Genomic DNA, 1,343 nt, shown 5'->3' with positions numbered 1-1,343 from the left:
CAGAGCTCAAACTCTTGAGCGAGCTCTTAACTAACTGAGCCACTTGGCCGGCCCTATCATATAGTCTTTAATCACTGGGTCCAATGTGTATTTCTTGGATTTTACAGAAAACATTTATTGACTGTATACTGAAAAAATAGGTAACATATTCTGTGGATATTTCTGTACTAGCTCTTAGAAAATTAAAATCATCAGCTTACCTTCCAAAGTGTCGCTTCAGAGGAAGTCTTCCAATATCTTGGATAAAAGAAATCTGAGCTGAAACAAATATCAGAACATTTTGTATCAGAAAGTACTCAAAGAGTAACAGATACACATCAAAAGGCACACAGTTACCTTTAAGCAGCTTGCACTGGCCAAACTGCAATAATTTGAGACCAAAATAGGTCTCAAAATAGAGAGAGGAGGTACAACTGAAAAAATAAGAATTGGGAGTCCATACTAATATAAACAAACAGACAAACAAATGTGGGCAAAGCAATACTTTACAATACAATTCACCAACACAAATGTAGAAGGAATAAATTCCATTAGGAAATCAACATCTCCCAACCATTATAGGTTTAGGAAATAGTCATTCATAGGTGATATAACTAGTGGGTGAAATTTTAATGAGAAATAGGACATTTACATAGTCTTAAAGTATCTCCCTATAAAATACTTAATAACTTTACATTAGAAAACCTGAGAGATCATCTAACCAAATAATCAGTTAACTTCACTAGTAACAGTATAAACAGACATCGTATTCTCTTGATATGATGCAGTAAGAAGAGAGCATCACTTCTGTGGTATTCCTGCCAAAAATACATATCCTGAATCCACTCATAAGGAATCATCCAGACAAACCTACAAGGTGTGATCAAACAATACGGTAAATGCTTAAACAAACAAAAAAACTATTACAATAGAAGACACATCGCCATTAATCCCCCTCAAAAATACTCCCCCTCACCTGGAACACACTTATCCCATCATTCTTCCCACTTTCTGAAGCAGTTCTCAAAGTCCTCTTTCGTGAATGTTTTTAGTTGCACTGTCGTGGCTGCCTCGATATCGTGAATCAATTCAAAACGTTTACTTTCCGTGGTCATTTTGACTTTGGGGAAGAGCCAGAAGTCACACGGTGCCAGATCCAGTGAATAACATGGATGATGACACACCGTAATGTTTTGTTTTTTTAAAGATTTTGTTGGGGAATTGGGGGGAAGGTAACAGCGTTGGGGAATCGGGGAAGGGGAACAGACAGGTAGACAAATTGCTGGGGGTTTTTTGTTCTTCAGTCTAGTTGTGGAGGACATCACTTCACTGGCCCATGTTGGTATTATCATTGTGCTCTTCCC

The 1,343-nt window shown here is 37.5% G+C and overlaps 1 protein-coding gene across 1 annotated transcript in view; it reads right to left on the bottom strand.

Moving 5' to 3' along the window:
* RAD17 (RAD17 checkpoint clamp loader component) overlaps positions 1-1,343 on the bottom strand; it is a 39,700-nt gene that overhangs the window by 2,326 nt on the left and 36,031 nt on the right. The window contains exon 16 of the mRNA XM_019631159.1: positions 201-258. Coding sequence (XP_019486704.1) covers positions 201-258 — 58 coding nt within the window. The remainder of the gene's footprint in view (positions 1-200; positions 259-1,343) is intronic.

This window comes from Hipposideros armiger, unplaced genomic scaffold (genome assembly GCF_001890085.2).
Source record: "Hipposideros armiger isolate ML-2016 unplaced genomic scaffold, ASM189008v1 scaffold_984, whole genome shotgun sequence".
Lineage (NCBI taxonomy): Eukaryota > Metazoa > Chordata > Mammalia > Chiroptera > Hipposideridae > Hipposideros > Hipposideros armiger.
The sequence above is the reverse complement of the archived record's forward strand: the minus strand, read 5'-3'. Positions and strand labels throughout refer to the sequence as shown.